General features: G+C 39.8%; 1 protein-coding gene across 1 annotated transcript; it reads right to left on the bottom strand.

The window, feature by feature from the left end:
• Positions 1–7,505: 7,505 nt before the first annotated feature.
• On the bottom strand, positions 7,506–20,395 carry pcyt1bb (phosphate cytidylyltransferase 1B, choline b). Its single transcript, XM_060935223.1, has 8 exons — positions 20,318–20,395; positions 14,386–14,485; positions 14,170–14,286; positions 11,791–11,942; positions 10,103–10,181; positions 9,860–10,002; positions 7,740–7,928; positions 7,506–7,625 (listed from the first exon to the last, which is right to left on the bottom strand). Exons 1-8 carry the CDS (start codon positions 20,393–20,395, stop codon positions 7,506–7,508), a joined length of 978 nt encoding a protein of 325 aa, XP_060791206.1.
• Positions 20,396–21,040: the final 645 nt, after the last annotated feature.

Here is a 21,040-nt window from a genome sequence, read left to right as displayed (position 1 = left end):
AGGCACACTGGGTGTGAAGGTGAGAATACAGCTTCAGTGGGATGCCAGTTTATTGCTATTGAAAGAACATGCACGTGCACACACACGCGCGCACACACACACACACACACACACACACACACAGTCACTCACAAATTAGCATGGATTATCTACCTATAGGCATATTTTTGGGAGGTCAGAGTCCCACAGGAAACCTGTACAGACACAGGAAGAACATGCGAAACTCCAAACCTGAGCTCAGGCTCAAACCACATACTTGCCAACCCTCCCGATTTTGGCGTGAGGCTCCCGATTTTAGCCTCCGTCTCCCGCCTCCCGATCATATTTGTTAAAAACTGGATAATCTCCCGGTTTGGGGAAATCCCTACCGCCAAGTTAAAAATACTCCCCATTATGTCCAATCAGAATCGTATGAGGGGCGGCACGGTGGTGTAGTGGTTAGCGCTGTCGCCTCACAGTAAGAAGGTCCTGGGTTCGAGCCCCGGGGCCGGCGAGGGCCTTTCTGTGTGGAGTTTGTATGTTCTCCCCGTGTCCGCGTGGGTTTCCTCCGGGTGCTCCGGTTTCCCCCACAGTCCAAAGACATGCAGGTTAGGTTAACTGGTGACTCTAAATTGACCGTAGGTGTGAATGTGAGGTGTGAATGGTTGTCTGTGTCTATGTGTCAGCCCTGTGATGACCTGGCGACTTGTCCAGGGTGTACCCCGCCTTTCGCCCGTAGTCAGCTGGGATAGGCTCCAGCTTGCCTGCGACCCTGTAGAAGGATAAAGCGGCTAGAGATAATGAGATGAGATGAGATGAGAATCGTATGAGAAACACTGCTGACATCAACTGATTTTTAACCAATCAACGAACAGAATGACAGTCACTTCCGTAATGTAGGATTGACCCAGGCTGTCCAACATTTTTTACAAGCAGTCATTCATCATGGCCACTAAACCCAATACCAAACAGCAAAAATATGAATGCAAATACCAGATTGCATGGGAGAATGAATTTCCATGGATAAGCAAATGTTCGACCACACTGTAAAAAAAGAATAGTTGAGAATACTTGAAATTTCAAGGCAACAGTCTGCATTAAGAATTTTATGTTTTGCCAATGATGTGCCCATGATAATCCAAACTATAATAAAACTGTTATCTTTATTAAGAATTCTTAATTAAGTCAATTTTCAATTCCTCATTCTGCCAACATAGATTTCTCTTTTTGCTGAACAGTGGCATTCACAGTAGTACAAAAGGGCAATTGAGGTTATCAGACTTTTTTGGGGGGCTTTTTTCACCTTTATTTGGATAGGACAGTGTAGAGACAGGAAATGAGCAGGAGAGAGGGACGGGGAGGGATCGGGAAATGACCTCAGGTCAGAATCGAACCCGGGTCCCCGGATTTATGGTATGGCGCCTTATCCACCTGAGCCACAACGCCATACCCGCAATGTGGGTTTTAAAAACTTTATTTCAATATTGAAGTTTTGTAATTGTGTAGAACAATGAAAAAAGGCATGTATAGTTTAATGATAAATTGTGATAACCTCAGGGGTGTCGTGGCTCAGGTGGGTAAGGCACCATACCATAAATCCGGGGACCCGGGTTGGGTTCTGACCCGAGGTCATTTCCCGATCCCTCCCCGTCTCTCTCTCTCCCGCTCATTTCCTGTCTCTATGCTGTCCTATCCAAATAGAGGTGAAAAAAGCCCCCAAAAAATCTAAAAAAAAAAATTGTGATAACCTCAATTGCCTTTTTGCACTACTGTGAATGCCACTGTTCAGCAAAAAGAGAAATCTATGTTGGCAGAATGAGGAATTGAAAATTGACTTAATTAAGAATTCTTAATAAAGATAACAGTTTTATCATAGTTTGGATTATCATGGGCACATCATAAAACATAAAATTCTTAATGCAGACGGTTGCCTTGAAATTTCAAGTATTCTCAACTATTTTTTTTTACAGTGGCAGTTACACATTTTAAGGTAAAGATACCTTAAATCAGAATATAATGGACATTCGAGTGTGAAATTAAACTAGTCTTCCATACCATTTCAGAAACAAACTGTACAACTTCTAAAGTGTTTAGTGAAATTTTGCATGACAGAGAATTTGTTTGGTGAGTGTATTTGAATAGTGTGGTCATGTCTTAGTGCTATTTTGAATTTATGTTTGAAAGTTTTAAGTGAAAGTTTACAAGTGAATTATCTGGAAAGTGATTGATTTTGATAGAGTTTTGAGGTTTTAAGTGAAAGATGACTAGTGAGTGTATTTTGGTAGTACTAAGATTTTGCATTCGAGTGAATTTCTTTGTGGAGTATATTTTGATAGTATGGTAGTATTTTTGTGCCTTTTTTAAATTTTGTTTGAAAACTTTCAGTCAAAGTTTGCAAATGAGCAAATTCCTTTGATGCATTCCGATAGGATTTTGATAGGATTTCTAGTGCTTTTTAAAAGTTCTGTTGGAAAGTGTTTAGTGAGAGAGATGCATTTTAGTCGTACTAAGACACTGCAGTATTTATTTAATTGAATTGTTACTATTTTGTTTAAATCTTATGAACATTTTATTTAATTTACACTACCGTTCAAAAGTTTGGGCTCACCCAGACAATTTTGTGTTTTCCATGAAAAGTCACACTTTTATTTACCACCATAAGTTGTAAAATGAATAGAAAATATAGTCGAGACATTTTTCTGGCCATTTTGAGCATTTAATCGACCCCACAAATGTGATGCTCCAGAAACTCAATCTGCTCAAAGGAAGGTCAGTTTTATAGCTTCTCTAAAGAGAGAAACTGTTTTCAGCTGTGCTAACATGATTGTACAAGGGTTTTCTAATCATCCATTAGCCTTCTGAGGCAATGAGCAAACACATTGTACCATTAGAACACTGGAGTGATAGTTGCTGGAAATGGGCCTCTATACACCTATGGAGATATTGCACCAAAAACCAGAGATTTGCAGCTAGAATAGTCATTTACCACATTAGCAATGTATAGAGTGGATTTCTGATTAGTTTAAAGTGATCTTCATTGAAAAGAACAGTGCTTTTCTTTCAAAAATAAGGACATTTCAAAGTGACCCCAAACTTTTGAACGGTAGTGTATATATGATGATATAGTTCTCTGTATTTTTACATGAGCTTACAGAAGGAAAACACATTTGATACAATCAAATAATACTTTCATTCACTGTGACTCATCTCATCTCATTATCTCTAGCCGCTTTATCCTGTCCTACAGGGTCGCAGGCAAGCTGGAGCCTATCCCAGCTGACTACGGGCGAAAGGCGGGGTACACCCTGGACAAGTCGCCAGGTCATCACAGGGCTGACACATAGACACAGACGACCATTCACACTCACATTCACACCTACGGTCAATTTAGAGTCACCAGTTAACCTAACCTGCATGTCTTTGGACTGTGGGGGAAACCGGAGCACCCGGAGGAAACCCACGTGGACACGGGGAGAACATGCAAACTCTGCACAGAAAGGCCCTCGCTGGCCACGGGGCTCAAACCTGGACCTTCTTGCTGTGAGGCAACAGTGCTAACCACTACACCACCGTGCCGCCTTCACTGTGACTATTTTAAGAAATTATAAACATTCTTCCAAAGCATCACTTGTGTTATTTTCTGTGGGTCTCTGTATGTATACAATATTCAGGCATGAGATTTTTCAGCTAAAAATCTGATTTAAGACTTCCCTTTCATTGTTGTTATATTAAAATTCAAGACGAGTATTATTTCAGATTTTTCACTCTGAGCTCTCTCATGCCTGATACATGAATCCCATAACCTATAGTAATTGATAGAACAAAATCAACAATTCAAAAACTCTTTAATTGTATAAATTTCAAATGGTTTGCAATTAATTGGGATCCACTGTTTTTATCATTTCAACCGCGCATCATACCCTCGTCCAATTGAAAATGTCGTTCACGCACTTTTCTCCCCCATGAGAATTTTGAAAAGTTGGCAAGTATGAAACCTGGACCCTGAACCCTGCCACACCACCATACCACCTGCTAATCACTTAATAATGTACTTAATACATTACTGATTCATTCTTTTTTTTTTTTAAATCAATGTTTATAGCTCATGGAGCCTCTTATCAAGAAACACTGCACATACTGTAATGAGTCATAAAATGTCAGCACAAATTCGTTCTGTAGCTAGAAAGCATGCAGAACCCATCACTTGTTATGTTGAGAGATTTTTCAGCACAAGATCGAACAGAACTTGAAGAAATTGTGGATTTGTTTTGTCTTCGCAGTGTGGTTTTTTAATCCTCTAGTAAGAAATGGGTGTGTATTTGCATCAACTTTATAATCATGTCACTTTTGTATATTTTAATTTTAAAAAAATTATAAATAAGTTATGTAGTATGTGTGGTGATTTGGGAAAACCCTTCGGATGTCGCTGGAATTCTGGAAAAGTTTTTCTGCAGAGATCACATGGGTTAGAGAAAGAGCTAGTTTAACAAACATGGTTGCAAAAATGATTATAGACTATAAATAAAGATGGCATAAAGATGAGTGCTTTTTTTAAATATTGTATTTATTGTATATTAAATTAAATGCAAATGAGATCACTGAACAGCATTTTCTTTCAGACAATCAGTGCTTTTGTGTTTTACAGTGGAGCAGAAATAGAAGCTTTTTAAATGTAATTTTCGGCCTTTTCTCATTCTCCTTTTGGGGAATAACCAACCTTCATGAAAAAGAAAAACATTTAGTTCAAGAAAATCTGTACCTGAAATTTTATACAGTAGAAAATGTCAATTTCATTATGGAGTACATTCTCCCTGGCTACCACACAATTTCACATACCGGTATCACATGACTACACACTGCTGATGACCTCATATCTCATCTCATCTCATTATCTGTAGCCGCTTTATCCTGTTCTACAGGGTCGCAGGCAAGCTGGAGCCTATCCCAGCTGACTACGGGCGAAAGACAGGGTACACCCTGGACAAGTCGCCAGGTCATCACAGGGCTGACACATAGACACAGACAACCATTCACACTCACATTCACACCTACGGTCAATTTAGAGTCACCAGTTAACCTAACCTGCATGTCTTTGGACTGTGGGGGAAACCGGAGCACCCGGAGGAAACCCACGGGGACAACATGCAAACTCCACACAGAAAGGCCCTCGCCGGCCACGGGGCTCAAACCCGGACCTTCTTGCTGTGAGGCGACAGCGCTAACCACTACATCACCTTGCCACCACGACCTCATATATATATATATATATATATATATATATATATATATATATATATATATATAACTGCTCTGCTCTGTCTATTAAATAACTCCATTATACAATAGGAATCAGTACAATACAGTATCATGAGTAAAGCCGACAGGTGATGAGTTTATGCCTTCATGTGTTGTCCGTCATCCATCCGTCTGTCGTCGTTCACATTTCACGAAAATTGCTTCTTCTCTCTCAATTCTTCACTGATTTTTATTCTTTTTGGCAGGAAGGTTGGTCTGCCTAGGGTGCATATAATAGCTTCTACACAAATTTGAATAATTGCAATTAATAATGAAGATATGGAGTAATATTAATTAATCCCTAACGAGCAGTTTCCACACAAATCACTTCTTCTCCCTCAATTCTTCACCAATTTTGATTCTTTCTGGCATGAAGATAGGGGAACCTAGGGTGCATAGAACTTCTACCCAGATTTGCTTCATTACAATTATTAATGAAGTTATGGACTAAGTAAGCCTTAATTCAACAGCAGTTCAACAAAAATCACTTCAACTCGGTCAATTCCTTGCCATTTTGGATTCTTTCTGGCAAATAGGTCGGTATTCCTAGGGTGGATATAGCTTGTATATGTAGCTTGTATATAGTGTGCAACATTTATTGTGCAAGATGGCCTACTTTAGTTCGTTCCTTCTGGACTAGACGGGGCCGGAGTGCGCTACGCCGTCACCAGTGGTCTCGTATGTATTGTTACGTACAGTGACTCCAATTTGTTTTTAATGTGCATTATAAAAATGCAAATGTTCATGAAAAGACATTGACATTTTATTACAGCTAAATATTGTGTAAGGATGGATTTGAGTTATAACATTTTTATAAAATACATACAGTAATAATGGGTACAAAATTAAGCTGGGGATTGATTGTTGAAATTTTATGGCGTCTCTGAGAAAAACAGGAAATATCACTCACAGGCCACTTTAATAGGAACCTGTTCTTGATTCTAAGATTCCTGTTCTTGGCTGCAGGAGTGGAACCCAGTGTGGTCTTCTGCTTTTGCATGCTGAGATGCTTTTCTGCTCACTATGGTTGTAATGAGTTGCTATGAGTTACTATATCCTTCCTAAACCAATCTGGCCATTTTCCTCTGACCTCTCTGACCAATAAGGCATTTGTTTCCACCCACAGAACTGTTGGTCACTCGCTCACTCGCTCACTCACTCACTCACTCACTCACTCACTCACTCACTCACTCACTCAGTGTTTTTTGTTTTTTGCACCATCCTGTGTAAACTCTAGAGACTGTTGTGTAGCTCAAACCAACACCCGTGGCACAGTGAAAGAAAGTCACATTTTGAGATCACAATTTTTTCCCATTCTGATGTTTGAACATTGTGAACATTAACTGAAGCTCTTGATTTGTATCTGCATGATTTGATGCATCGTGCTGCTGTAAAGTGATTGGTTGATTAGAGAACTGCATAAAATAAAACAGCACGTGTATGGAGGGGTGTATCTAATAAAGTGGCTGTCAAGTGTATGTGAGCATCAGGGTTTCCCACACTTGAAAGGGAAGGACTCGGACACAGGATTCCACTCGTCTTGTCTTTTATTGGTTTTCAGTGGAGCTGACGTTATAGTAGAATTGTGGTAGTAGTGGGGTTTTTCCAGAAGAAAAGGTAGAAGTAGAACCAGAATCAGAAGTAGAAGTAGAAGCAGAAGCTTGAAGGTGAAAAACCTTTAAACATACAAACATAAAAATAAATGTATGAATAAATGCCTATTGTTCTACAACATGGTTGTACATGTTCTACAACTTTTCACTGTCAAGTGTATGTGAGAACATGGTTGTACATGTTCTCGGCACCTGGAATCCACCACCAATCTCGGATGTCAGTGCTGCTCTGGATCTCACCAACTCTGTTTGCGTAGAAGGTTTGGTATCCATAACTTTCTACAACATGGTTGTACATGTTCTACAACATGGTTGTACAACCATGTTCTACAACATGGTTGGCGAGTGTATATGGAAGATGTAATGTGTATAACTTTAAAATGACATGCAAATAAATAAAGTGGTGTAATTTGTAATTAGGCAGTGAATAAAACGGTGGAACGCAGCAGACATGCTTTGACAGGTTTGATAAGGAGGTGTGTGTGTTGGATTTCAGTTCTTGAGTATGGGAGTTGTGTCGGATGGTGGATTGAAATTTGCTCATCATGCCTTCGCATTCCCTGTCTGCTGCTGCTGCAGCCTGTTTTAGCTGAAGGCGGTGCAGAGGTGTGGTAGGGTTCAGAAGGTTGGAGGTGAGAGAGAGCGCCCTCTTGTGGGACTGCTGCTGGGCGAGGTCCGAGGCGACTGGTACGGAGACAGAGCCTGGAGCACACGGCCGCTCTGCTCCTGGATCATATGCTTTTGGGGAAAGAGTGCACAGTATTTTTTTTTTAAATTATAAATTCTTTTTCTGTTTCCCATATGACTGTATTTAGTCCATACAGGATTGTAATGAATGCTTCAGACACTCACCCATGGTCCATCAGGGCCAAAGAGCTCCAGGAAGTTTCCTATAAACTCACGCGATTTCTCTTCCCATTTCAGTATCAGGTCATGGCTTTTTTCTTCCACACGGTGCACTAAGTGTTTCGACTTCTCTTCCACTGTTCTCACCTTCTCTTTCATTTTATCCACCTGGTTCTGCAGACGATACTTCTTCTCCTGTAATTAGGCATATCAGGTGAAAATACAAATTCAATCCAAATTGCTTGAAACTCTCTCATTGAATTCAGAATTGAATCCAGAACAACATATTTTAATTCTGTAAAAAAGTATGTTTATCCTTTCTTGAGATATTACAAGTCAAAGATTGAAGAAACGGCTTAATTTTAGAAATGGCCGTAATATTCTGTATGAGGATCACATGGTCCAAAATGGGCCTCATTACCTCCGCCAAGGAGGTTATGTTTTCGGTAGCGTTGGTTTGTTTGTTGGTTTGTCTGTTAGCAACATTACGGAAAAAGTTATGAACGGATTGCTCTGAAATTTTTTCCAGAGGTGTGACTGGGCACAAGTAACAATCCATTAAATTTTGGCGGTGATCCGGATCACCTTCTGGATCCCGGAATTTTTTAAAGGATTCTTGGCGGAGGTCTGCACTCTCCGAGTGCTTTTCTAGTTAACCAATGAGATCAAATGTTTTTTCTTAATAGCATTTCTATTTTTCAAGATATTTACGTGGAAATTGGCAGGAACATAGATGATTGTATACTGAATACAAAGTTTGAAAAATTAGTAAAAACAAATAATGCAAATAAGTATTGAATTAGTATTTATTATGCCAATTAGGTTAAAACATTAAATCGGTAAACTCAATAAAAAGTAGTAAAAGATTATTTCTAATCCCCTCTTTGTGCTCTGTAGGGCTTTGTATTTCTCAAAAGTAGGGCCTACTAGTGTTTATATGAAAGCATATAAATGATAATATGAACAGCTTTCAAGACGAACCTCGAAAAAACTGTCTGATCCACATCCAATAAACAATTCCATTTAACCGAATTGAAATTGACACTCGTGTTTCTGACTTCCGGTTTTTTAAAATATCATTCTGACCACTAAGATCTCAAAAATGTTCATCAAAACAACTCCAGTTATACTCTAAAACAGTTATTTATTTCCAAGAATCAGTTTGATTTGAAAAAATAAGTAGGCAAAGCTATGAAAACTCACTTTAAAGTCTTCCTTGAGTCATAACATCAAAACTAGCAGACGGAAAATTTTCCTGAATACTTCATCAGAAACAGTGAGAGTGAGAGAACATCTCTATAAATAAACATTATCTGATTGATATTGATGAGTAATCCAGTTGGAAACTGATCAGAAGAGAGAGAGAGCCTGACCACTTTCCCGTGACCCAAAAAGAAAAGCACTGGCAGTTTCCTGACATCACGCGAGCAGAGTTTTTACTCTGTTGTACCGACTTCAACCTGCCGTTACTCCCAAAGTACTGGACAGATCTTAACCAGATGCATTTCTTTGGAAAGCAGAAATTATAAGCTTTTTAATGAGAGTATTCACGATAGAAAATATTCAAGATTTAAGCAATGACAGATTTGGAAACTTAGACGAGCGTCTGCATGGACAATTTTCACAGCACGGCCAGTGAGCGTCTGATATGCCTACTGTAATGTTAGACAGGAAGTGGGATGTTATGGGGTGGAAATTTTGGAAAACTCAAAGTGCATATGACATCTAGCACAGAAATAGATAGAGACTGTGACTAAAGTCACAGTGATTTTGCATTAGCTGTTACAAACCGGAACGTCTGGTCACCGTACCCTATAGATCCGGAATGGTAAGAGATACAGAATGACACATAGTGAGGAAAAAATCTCATTTTTCATGGATCATTCCAGTTCGGTGATCCAGATCAGCACCAAAAGTCAGAGCAATGTAATTCAGCCTAGAGGTATTCTTCATGTGAAATTTGGTGATGATCGGTTGAAAACTGAGGGAGAAATAGCGACTTAAAAATGTTAGGAGAATAATAAGAACAATAAGCATAATAAAGTAGAAAGATCCTGAGTGAGAGTAACCATTTGCACCAGTGCTGCTAGTGCAAATTAATTAGATGCCTAGTTCAGTTTTCTTACATTGATAAAGCCAACGTTCAATTCTCGGGCTGTGTAGCCTCTTTGCAGGTTTCTTCTCACATAGATGTCGTAGTTGCGGACGATGCGCGTGATGAGGTCTGAGGTAGAAATGCCTTCTGTCCTTTGTGTTGCTACAAACATTCCTAAAACCCATACAAAAAAAAATGAAATCAGTACAGTTGATTCCTTTACAGTTCACCTCCTACACTATGCTCATTAATATGGTTTCCTGCTTGGTCTTACCTGCTGCTTTGATATGTTTATACACATCATCTGATCCTGCAGAAGTGTATGGGATATCATCATGGGCCACAAAGTCAATCTGCGGAACAAAGATATTATTACAGGTTTTAATTGCAGTCAAGAACATTTAGACTAAGTATTTGTGAGGATTTTTTTAAAGAGCAGCAGACTTTGGGCTTTGTGCTCATAAGGTGATGATTTTAATTTAAAATGGAATTTATTCTATCCACATTCACTGGATATGAGCAATCGCACGCTCTGATTGGCTACCGGAGCGCATCAAGTTAGATATAGATATATAGATATATTGTTATCAAGTATTTAAAGGTAGACTGCCTTTCAGATTTTTTAAGTTTAGGTCATAAAAAGAATTTTCCCCAACACCCAATTATTTTTGTTTAATAGACCGAAAGCTACTGAATTCGAATCACAGACTTCCAATTTTATTATTATTATTATTATTATTATTATTATTATTATTATTATTATTATTATTATTTAAATAGAACAATTAATGACTTTAGGGCCACATGGCCCAAAATTCTCCACTATTTTTCCCTGCTTCACCATGACCCGATTCAAGATACTACATCATGCATGACGTGGTGGGCTTTCCCCGTTCACGCAAGGCATTGTGGGATTCAAATTTGAAACAGCAGAGAAAAATAGAGTACATGAGTGTGCGAATGAAACGTGAAAGATCGACTACAGTAACGGAAAGTGAGAAGAAAAGACGTTATATTATATACGAAGGAAAGGAAACACAGGAAATATCAAACTAATAAATATCGGCGCTCGGCGAGCACCTCGGTGTGATCAGCTGTTCGTTTAGTGACAGAATGATGGAACTGTCAGTGCACGCTCAAAGGGAAACCTGCGCATGCACAGACACATGGACTTCCTCTGTCTGCTTGACTGCACAAAGCGAGCGATTTCATGCACATTATTTGCTTTAATCCCCTCAAATTAAATAACTTCCCAGCCACAGAATGGCCCAGTTTTTTTTAGATATTATAAAAATAAACATATACCACAACGACCAAGTTTCAGAGGGAACTAAATTTCACTGATTTTATGAAATTGAAAGACCGTCTAGCTTTTAAAAGAAACAGAAATAGCTAAAAGAATATAGTCGTCCCCCTCCCAGTATCTCCTGTTCCACACTCCAGCCCAGTCGGCGGCGGTAATGCACCTTTAAGTTGGTTTGCCAAAAAAAAAACCTAAAGAAGAAGAAGAAAATGGCAGAGTGTGTTGCTGAACCAACTGAGGACAAAATAAAAACTCTACTCGAAAACAAAACCACAAAAATACAAAAAAAAAGCAACAAAATATGGAATTAAAGTATTTCATCGCAAGAACTTATCTTTTTTATTTTTCAAGAATTATTGTTATTATTATCACATTTTTCACAAATTGCTCCTGTCAGTTCGCCGGTTTGTTTACATTCTAAGCAGAAATTATTTTGTCAGTCGTTTTGTATAGAGTTTTTATTTATCAAATTTGCAATAAATAAAAATGCTCTGTTTCTCAAAATCCAGTGAATGTGGATAGAATAAAACAGTTATTCCACTCAATCTTGTTGTACATGGCTTATAGCCAAGTCAGTGCTATGCGCCTCATCAGCTATCATCTCGTACAACTCGATTTTGTGGAATAACTGTTAAATGATTGGGTCACACACTACTGACCTTGTGTTTTTTCAGGAACTCGGACGTGATGGTCCATGGGGCATCACGGACCACTTCGTCTACATAGCGGCAGTGTATAAGAGCTTCATAACGCTCGGCTTCGGTCATTACTGTGTAGCCTTTACACTTGTGCGTCAGCTTGTCACTGCAAACTGAAACACACACACACACACACACACATACAGTATACAAATGGTTACGTTTGGTGCATTATGTCAAGTCTGAAATTTCTCCTCTAAGAGTGAATTCCCAGCACACCGAGCACTGCTTGTTATTGTCCTCACGTCTTCATGTGCTCTAGTTTGTTTTGAAATGTGCCATTGTTTTAATTTTGGTCCTGTCTCAGCCCCTGTCCTGTCCTGTCCTGTTGGTTAGCTATCCTATTCTGTTCACCTGTTCAGCGTTAAACAGTCTTAAATAATTTAAATATACCTATTTCTTGTTGCGAAGTCTTTCCAGGCGTGTCATACAGTCCTGACCATTGTTTATTCATGTATTTTTTTTCTTTACAGTTTTCCAAATCTTGCTCGGATTATCGTTTAGAAATATGGATCGTTCTTTTAAGCCATGCTAAGATTAAGATGATTAAGATTATTGGATTGTCCATATTAAAGCATACGCTGAGTGTGTACACTTGTGTTCTGCTTCAACAAACCACATGTCACAAGTAAGATTGGTAATAATAGTATTATTAAGATAGGGATTTGAACATCCTCCACCCCAACACCCTCCCAAACACACACACACACACACACGCTTTGTGTCATACTGGTCCTCCTTCTTCCCCAGTATATATCATGAGCAGGGATGAAATCTTCTTACCTGGTACTAATAAAATAGTTTATCAGGAATTATTCTATCCACATTCACTGGATATGAGCAATCACACGCTCTGATTGGCTACTCTACTACTAGGATATCAGCTCATATACCGTGAGTAGATAAAAGCAAAATGGCGGCGCGCATCAATTCAGATATATCACTTTGTTATCAAGTATTTAAAAGAAACAGAAATAGCTAAAAGGATATAGTTTTTTTCCCTCCAATAGCTCCTGTTCCACACTCCAGCCCAGTCGGGGGCAGTAATGCACCTTTAAGTTGGCTTGCCAACCACCAAAAAAAGAAGAAAAGAAAATGGCGGCACGTGTTGCTGAGCCAACCGAGGACGAAATAAAAACTCTACTCAGAAACAAAATCCCAAAAAATACCAAAAAAAGCAACAAAATATGGAATAAAAATATTTGATGATAAGAACGTATCTTTTTTAAATTTTTCAAGAATTATTATTGTCGTATGTTTCACAAATTCCTGTCATTTCGCCGGTTTGTTTACATTCTGAGTGGAAATTATTTTGTCGGACGTTTTGTATAAAGTTTTTATTAGTGCTGTCAAAAATGTCGCGTTATTAACGAGTTAACTTGACTCAATTTTAACGGCAATAATTTTTTTATCGCGAGATTAATGCTCTGTGACATGATGCCACGCCCCGCACAGCCAGAGTCCTCTGCCCTCCCCCAAAGAGCCACGGTGCTCGGTTTAAGTTTCGTTTTCCCATCGGCGGCTCCAGCCCCACTTTGCAGTGGCTGTGACAAAACGTGTTATGCTCTGCAATAAAAAAAAAACATTGGTACAACCAGTGTTCGAACTATGCCGATATTTTCGGGGGGTCCTTTTTTTTTCCCTTGGGGGTGCTTGCGCTTGTCTCAGAGCTCGGCTCTCCATCGCGCGCTCACTTCGGATATGCAAATGCTTCCTGTTACACACGATTGCTATGTCAATAAACATCATTTTGCCAATATTTTAGAGACCCCCCCCCCCAACATTTCCCAAATCATGTTTTCAAGGGATCTCATGTCTGTTTCAGGGGATCTCGGATCCCCCGAGTACCCCCGTAGTTCGAACGGTCAGCAAGCCCATTCACTTTTTTATGCTGATAAGAGAATTTACAATGGTTTTTCATGTGACAAAAATGTGCGATTAAATTGCGATTAATCGCGAGTTAACTATGACAGTCGCGACATTAATCGCAATTAAATATTTTAATCGCTTGACAGCACTAGTTTTTATTTATCGAATTTGCAAAAAATAAAAATAAAAATGCTCTGTTTTTCAAAATCCAGTGAATGTGGATAGAATAAAACAGTTATTCCACTCAATCTTGTCGTATTATGGCTTATAGCCAACTTAGTGCAACGCACCTCGTCGGCTATCAGCTCATGTACGACTTGATTTCGTGGAATTACTTTTAATTATATTTTCTTCTTTCCTTTCCTTTCCTTTCCTTTCCTTTCCTTTCCTTTCCTTTCCTGTCCTCCAGTCTCTACATTAGATGTAGAAGATAGATGTGTCTGTGAGTATACTTGTGCATCTGAAGCTCACCTCCAACGATCAACCACGTGTTAGGAAACAGATTCTTGGCTTGCATAAGGGCACGAGCATGACCAGAGTGGAAGAGGTCAAAAATCCCATCAGCGTAGACCCTTACAGGTCGGTGAGCTGTGGGAGAACATACAGAAGGCTTGTGCTCTCTAAACACCATCATTTCAGCCTTTCATTTCAAAGTTCATCACCAGCAAGCACAAAAGGATGTCTTACCAGGAGTGCCACGCCGAGCCTGGGCTAAAGTCACCTTCACATGGGGGACTTCAGAATCATTGCCTGAATCTTTAGCAAAGCTTGCTGGTTCCCTGAGAGTCTGTAAGAATGATACATGGATTTCAAACATGCATTTTCATTGTACATTCCAATGTAAGAATAATCGGCATCTTTCAAGAGAACATGAAAAATGATTGGGTGTGAATATTACATGGAATGACTCCAGTTTGAGATAAACTGCTTATTTTTTCCCAACATGTAAGAATAATTAATATTTTCTTTCAAAAAAATTCATGAAGGAAAATGAACGCCAACAAACTGTCATAAAAATATTTTGAACCACTCTCACATCCAGAAACATTCATATTGTTGATTTTAAGTGTTCTGTTTCTCTGGAGTATAAGTGAGTGCCATCCATGTACCGTATTTCTCATCCATCCATCACCATGGAGACGGACGAAAGAGCTTCATAAATGTGGTAATAGAAACTTTAACCGAACCATTAACCACAATCAGGGTCTTTAATAGAAGCCTTTATTTGTCACATGCACACTCATGTACACTCATGTCACATGGTGGCAGCCTTGGGCCCAAAGGGTCGCCTGTTCGATTCCTGGGACCGGCAGGAAAAATGTGAGGGGAGTTGAGTGAATGAATAGCACTCCCTCCGCTCTGTATCATGGCTGAAGTGCTGTTGAGCAAGGCACCTAACCCTCAACTGCTCTCTGGGTGCTGTAGCATCGCTGCCCACTGCTCTGGGTATATGTGTGTGTGTGTTCATTGTTGACTTGTGTGTGTTCACTGCTTCTGAGGGGTTAAATGCAGAGGACGAATTTCACTGTGTATTAAAAAAAAAAGTTTCAGAAACTCTATCAGGCAGATGACGTATGAGCATGTACGTGTTAAGAAGATAGTTTTGTTATTTACAGACAATGCTTCACAGTAATTGTTGTAATAATTATCCATCCATCCATTATCTGTAGCCGCTTATCCTGTGCAGCAAGCTGGAGCCTATCCCAGCTGACTATGGGCGAGAGGCAGGGTACACCCTGGACAAGTCGCCAGGTCATCACAGGGCTGACACATAGACACAGACAACCATTCACACTCACATTCACACCTACGCTCAATTTAGAGTCACCAGTTAACCTAACCTGCATGTCTTTGGACTGTGGGGGAAACCGGAGCACCCGGAGGAAACCCACGCGGACACGGGGAGAACATGCGAACTCCGCACAGAAAGGCCCTCGTCGGCTGCTGGGCTCAAACCCAGAACCTTCTTGCTGTGAAGCGACAGCGCTAACCACGACACCACCGTGCTGCCTGTAGTAGTTATGCTTAAAAGTAATTGTCGGGTGCCAATAGTTCAAAATTATTATAAAATATAATTTCTGTAGTATAAAAACATCACTACTTGAGAAGACTCTTTTGTAGTGGGTGGCACGATGGTGCCCAGCGGCCGGCGAGGGCCTTTCTGTGTGGAGTTTGCATGTTCTCCCCGTGTCTGCGTGGGTTTCCTCCGGGTGCTCCGGTTTCCCCCACAGTCCAAAGACATGCAGTTAGGTTAACGTGGAGCGGCGTTGGGCTGAGGTGCCCTTGAGCAAGGTACCGAACCCCTGACTGCTCCCCGGGCGCTGTGTGTGGCTGCCCACTGCTCTGAGTGTGTGTGTGTGTTCACTGCTTCAGATGGGTTAAATGCAGAGGATGAATTTCGCTGTGCTTGAAGTGTGCATGTGACGAATAAAGGTTTCTCCTCTTCAAAATATCACTCACTACGCGAGAGAGAGAGAGAGAGAGAGAGAGAGAGATAGGATTATCTGAAGGTGAGTTGGACTGATGAGCTAGCAAACTTCAAATTAAAATCAATCTTAAACAGGTTCATTAGTTATTAGCTCATCTGACCATCAGGCTGTGAGCTGTTGCCATGGCGTGGCGTCCATCATCCGTCTGTCGTCCACAATTCAGTTAAATCTCCTCTGTCAGTTCTCCACGGATTTCCGTTCTGATTGTTTTGTTTGAAAGAACTCATCACTCTGCACCAAACTTGGTTGTTGTTTTGTCAAATTCTTTGCGAATGAGTTACTAATTAGGCCAAATTAATGAATTTTCCAGGCCTCTCACTGGAATTGTATCTCCTCTCTAATTTCTCATCTGATTCCAGTTCTGATTGCTTTGGGTCGATCTTCCCATGATAAACAAAACTTGGTCGTTTGTTTGTTAATTTTCCTTTTGTAAACAATTTGTTTATTTTCAGTTAAATCGTATCTCCTCCCTCAGTTCTCAATGCATTTCAGTTCCGATTGTTGCGTTTGAAAGAACTAGACCTTCTGCACAACCCTTGGTTGTTGTATTGTCAAATGTTTGCTAACAAACTGCTAATTAGGTCGCCTTAATGAATTTTGGGACTTCTCATTAGAATTGTATCTCCTCTCTCATTTCTCACCTGATTTCAGTTCTGATTGATGTTTTGGGTCGATCTTCCCTCAGGGAACAAAATGTAGTCCTTTGTTGAGTTTCCTGTTGTAAATAATTTGTCATGGAGGTTGGTCCTTTCTCACATTGTCACATTTCAGTTCTGTTTAGTCGTCATGATTATTTTGATGGCAGGTCAGATGAGCTCCTACGTCCTTGACGTTCTGGTTTTTAAATGGAAACTACAGTTGTAAGTGTGTGACACATGAAACCATGAGAAATAAGATCCCGATTATGATAATCAACATACTATATATAATATATAAATATTGGCACCATGCATTTGTGTAGCTCAAATATTACTTAATCATTTAAATTGATTCATCTTCTGGCAGAACAAGGAGTTCTTTCATTTCCTTTCACATAATGTCCGAGTGAATTCAATTTCCATATTCGACGGAATAATCTGTCCGACGCCTACAATACATAGTGTTCACTTATATAATTCTTGTCCTAGATACAGTACTGTATGCAAAGGTCTTAGGTACATGTAAAGAAATGCTGTAGACCAAAAATGGCTTAAAAATAATGAAATTAAATGTTTGAACATTAAAAAAGTACTATAAACAGTAAGCCATAATAAATGAAACAAAGTCTATATTTGGTTTGACATCAATTTTGCTTTGCTTAAAAAAAAAAAGTGGTTTCAGGTCCAATGAGTGCAGTTTTATGCGGAAATGAGCTGTAGGTTTTACTGAACGTTTGACTGTCACACTTGCTTCTTAATTTTGCCCCCAAACCCAGTAGCCTTCATTATATTTTCTTTTTTAATCTGAAAAGTGCTCTCTTATGGAATATGCTGCTCAGATATGAATTTTTTTTTCTGTAACATTTAATTTTGTGCTGGAAAAAACGAACGTTCGGAACTCTAAAATGTTTTTGCAATGTTTTAACTCGATAATGTCGAAGTCATAAAATAGAAATCTGTAACAAAGTTTGTATGAAAGAAAAAACAGGGTGCTGAAGACTTTCGCACAGTACTGTGTATGTGGAACTTAGATAAGAAACTGCAATCACAATTACTACACAGATGGATAATAAATAAATGGTACTGTATATGTGCATGACCTGTGATGTTGTCAGTGGCCTTTGGACCATCAGCTGTTCGGGGTGCACTCTCAGAGTCACCAGTGACGCACAGGCAAGAAGAATAATGACACCATCTTTACAACGTATGGCTATTTTAGTTTAAAGCCTGGTTCACAGGTAGTAGGGTGAACATATAATAAAATGCATCTTGTGAACAAACCACAGTTTTGCTCTGTCCCATTTCCCAACACACACTAGCAAGCTGTCCAGAGCAATGTGTACTTAGAGTAAGTGTAGTGAGAGGTGAAAGAGGGCAAAAACGTGGAGTGAAGTGACCGGAAGAAGGTTTGGTAAATAGTGAAGGTTCTCTGCCTTGTAACTCATCGGATTTTTACAACTCTGCATTTACCAGCAAACCAGATGTGCAAATATCTCATTCAAACACACACACACACAGAGTCAACATTAGAGGCCACGTGTTGTGTTTGAATGAAACATCCTGCATGTCACAACAGAAAATAAGTTCATTTTAACACAAGATCAAGTTGTCTATGTATGTTTCAGATTAATGTTTTATTATGGATAAAATAAATTTCATTTTCAGGAGTGGTCTCCAAAGTTTAGATCCTGAGTATGGTTAATGCTTCAAAAACTTGTCAACTAGATCTCGAAAAAATAGTTTGAAATGGTTTCTACATCGGTGGCACGGTGGTGTAGTGGTTAGCGCTGTCGCCTCACAGCAAGAAGGTCCGGGTTCGAGCCCCGTGGCCGGCAAGGGCCTTTCTGTGTGGAGTTTGCATGTTCTCCCCGTGTCCGTGTGGGTTTCCTCCGGGTGCTCCGGTTTCCCCCACAGTCCAAAGATATGCAGGTTAGGTTAACTGGTGGCTCTAAATTGACCGTAGGTGTGAATGTGAGTGTGAATGGTTGTCTGTGTCTATGTGTCAGCCCTGTGATGACCTGGCGACTTGTCCAGGGTGTACCCCGCCTTTCACCCGTAGTCAGCTGGGATAGACTCCAGCTTGCCTGTGGTCCTGTAGAACAGGATAAGCAGCTACAGATAATGGATGGATGGGTTTCTACATCTATACAGCTGAGAGATTAGCTTACGAGCTTATTTGTGTAGCAAGTAATTCTTATTCGTTTAAACTGAAGTGCCATCATAGGAAACTTTTATGAGCTCAGCTGTGTATACTTTCACTTATATATATATATATATATCCACGTTGATATAAACAGCTGTATATATAACTATATTATAGAGACATGAGTGTTTTACTGGGAAATACACCACTCATATTTTTCATCCGGAGAACCAAAACCATGACAAAAATCTTTGTATGTCACTTGCAAGGAAATCGAGGAATTGTTTTGATAAATTGGGGCACTTTTTGTTTATGAAGGTGTCTATATAATATAATACAAAGAAAATCACATGTTGACTTGAAGATAGGGCGGCACGGTGGTGTAGTGGTTAGTGCTGTCGCCTCACAGCAAGAAGATCCGGGTTCGAGCCCCGTGGCCGGCGAGGGCCTTTCTGTGTGGAGTTTGCATGTTCTCCCCTTGTCCGCGTGGGTTTCCGCCGGGTGCTCCGGTTTCCCACACAGTCCAAAGACATGCAGGTTAGGTTAACTGGTGACTCTAAATTGACCGTAGGTGTGAATGTGAGTGTGAATGGTTGTCTGTGTCTATGTGTCAGCCCTGTGATGACCTGGCGACTTGTCCAGGGTGTACCCCGCCTTTCGCCCGTAGTCAGCTGGGATGGGCTCCAGCTTGCCTGCGACCCTGTAGAACAGGATAAAGCGGCTAGAGATAATGAGATGAGATGATACTTGAAGATATGAAGTTTATCTTCTCGTGTCGAAAAACTCACATTTTTCATCCGAAATACATCACAGATCTGAGTGACCTATTTAAATAATATTGGCTGGCATTGAGTGGTATATCAGATATATTCCATTCAGCTAGCATGATACTGAATGAGTCGAAGATGAGTAGCTGAATAGAATATATCTGACATACCACAAAAAAGCCAGCCAATAATAATAATAATAATAATAATAATAATTATTATTATTATTATTATTATTATTATACATTCCTTTTGGGTGTTCAACACATCTTTCTCTTTCAAAATTCTTTTAAACTCTTCCGTATTTAAAGACGCAAACCTGGTGGCTATGTTTGTTTACAAATTGTCACAGTCACTCACTCGTGAGCGGGGAAGTTTATGTCCGTATAATATAAAGAACATTACATGGTGGCACAAAGATATGAAGTTTATCTTCTCATGTTGAAAAATATACACTCACCACTCGAAGACTTCATATCTTTGTGCAACAGCTGTATATATTTTCACTTTTAGCTCTGTATATTTTCATCAGTAAAGCTCTAACTGTCTCCATAACGAAGCCTATAGCTAAGCTGCACTTACCTTAGCAGTGGAAGGTCTGCGTTTCCTCTGACCATGAACATGCTGGCCGCGGGATCCGTTGCGTCTCCTTTTTGACATGCTGTAGAGGCTCCGTCCAGGTCCAGTTCAGCACCTCCACTTCCACGACGTACCACTGAGCTCAAGCACACATGCAAAGGCAGCTCGAGTGATCCATATAATGCAGCGAATGTACAAAGTTCAAAGTTCACCTTGAACACAAAACCGAGAGCGATGATTTTTGTAAGGCACGTCAGTGTACAAATCACCTAAAATAATACCAGTGATGGTGTCATGCGACACAGGGGCACTGAACAACTGCTTGGTGTTATTTTTTATTTGATATATTAAATCATCATTAGGTTGATTATTATTGGTTGTTCACTGAAAGGTTAAGGCTTTATTGCTTTGCATTTTGATGCCAACATAGAACATCATAACAGGAATTTACTTTCTTCTTAAATGCCAGTAAGCAAACATGCACCATGCTCTTTTAATATTCCAATATGATTTTGCTCTCCGTCCAGCACATACAGGTCTGTGTGGCCTTATTATGGTACAATCACTTTATCTTATCTGATTCTTCAGCGTTTTCAATATGCAGTGGTTAGTACCTACCAAAAGTGGTCTAAGGATCCAAAGGACAACCGGTGAACTGGTGACAGGGTCATGGATGTCAAAGAGTCTTTGATTTGCATGAGGCACAAAAGCTAGCCCATATGGTCC

The sequence above is a fragment of the Neoarius graeffei genome, chromosome 12, assembly GCF_027579695.1.
Source record: "Neoarius graeffei isolate fNeoGra1 chromosome 12, fNeoGra1.pri, whole genome shotgun sequence".
Taxonomy (NCBI): Eukaryota; Metazoa; Chordata; class Actinopteri; order Siluriformes; family Ariidae; genus Neoarius; species Neoarius graeffei.
Note: the sequence above shows the minus strand (reverse complement) of the source record. Positions and strands in the feature narration are given on the sequence as shown.